Source organism: Sinocyclocheilus anshuiensis, unplaced genomic scaffold, assembly GCF_001515605.1.
Source record: "Sinocyclocheilus anshuiensis isolate Anshui unplaced genomic scaffold, SAMN03320099.WGS_v1.1 C31934944, whole genome shotgun sequence".
NCBI classification, from domain to species: Eukaryota; Metazoa; Chordata; class Actinopteri; order Cypriniformes; family Cyprinidae; genus Sinocyclocheilus; species Sinocyclocheilus anshuiensis.
In genome coordinates, this window is record NW_015607549.1 from 1 (window position 1) to 587 (window position 587).

Here is a 587-nt window from a genome sequence, read left to right on the forward strand (position 1 = left end):
CTTTCTCCTTCCCAAAAAGGTGACCCACCCGAGTAAATTGAAATATATAACCAACACTAAAAGCTCTTTGATTAGGCAGACCACGCTGTCTGGGAGGGCGACGCAACCTCAGTCTCCTCTCTGTCGTCCCATGAAGCGGTGCAGCTTGTCACAGTGATCCAACTTCATGGTCTCGGCCTTCTGCTTCAGCCGCTCATCTCGGTACAGTTGGCCCAGATTAGCTAGATCAGATTCTGAAACAAAACAACATAGCTTTAGTAATACAGGGGTTTATATTACAGAGTCATAACCTAATGGATGAGAAGACATCTTACTCTGTTGCTTCTCTTTCCAGCAGCTGCTCTGTAGATGGTCAATATAGTCGCTCTCAATAGTCTTCTCCAGCTCTTCCAGGGCAGCACCGCGGTATTCGTTCTCAAAACCCTTATCCACATAGTATGGCACACCCATGTGCTGGGTTTCTCTGGACACCACCAACCCCATGGACCTGTGAGACAGAGAGTATATGTCAGTGCCCGGTTGCATAAAGCACCTTACGTATAAGACTTAAGGCGTGATTTCCCCTTACCTAAGGGAATGATTTAAGG

The 587-nt window shown here is 47.0% G+C and overlaps 1 protein-coding gene across 1 annotated transcript; it reads right to left on the reverse strand.

Annotated features, from left to right (window-relative positions):
- Positions 1-6: 6 nt before the first annotated feature.
- LOC107682246 (dnaJ homolog subfamily C member 18-like) lies at positions 7-495 on the reverse strand. Its single transcript, XM_016478551.1, has 2 exons — positions 315-495; positions 7-233 (listed from the first exon to the last, which is right to left on the reverse strand). The coding sequence occupies exons 1-2, from the start codon at positions 481-483 to the stop codon at positions 109-111; spliced, it is 294 nt and encodes a 97-aa protein (XP_016334037.1). The 5' UTR covers positions 484-495; the 3' UTR covers positions 7-108.
- Between the last annotated feature and the right edge of the window lie 92 nt (positions 496-587).

Excerpts from the sequence above, each read along its gene's own strand:
- LOC107682246 (XM_016478551.1), bottom strand. The coding sequence starts at position 483 with ATGGGGTTGGTGGTGTCCAGAGAAACCCAGCACATGGGTGTGCCATAC. Across the intron at positions 234-314 it reads CTGGAAAGAGAAGCAACAGA|AATCTGATCTAGCTAATCTG; the intron begins GTAAGATGTCTT and ends GTTTTGTTTCAG.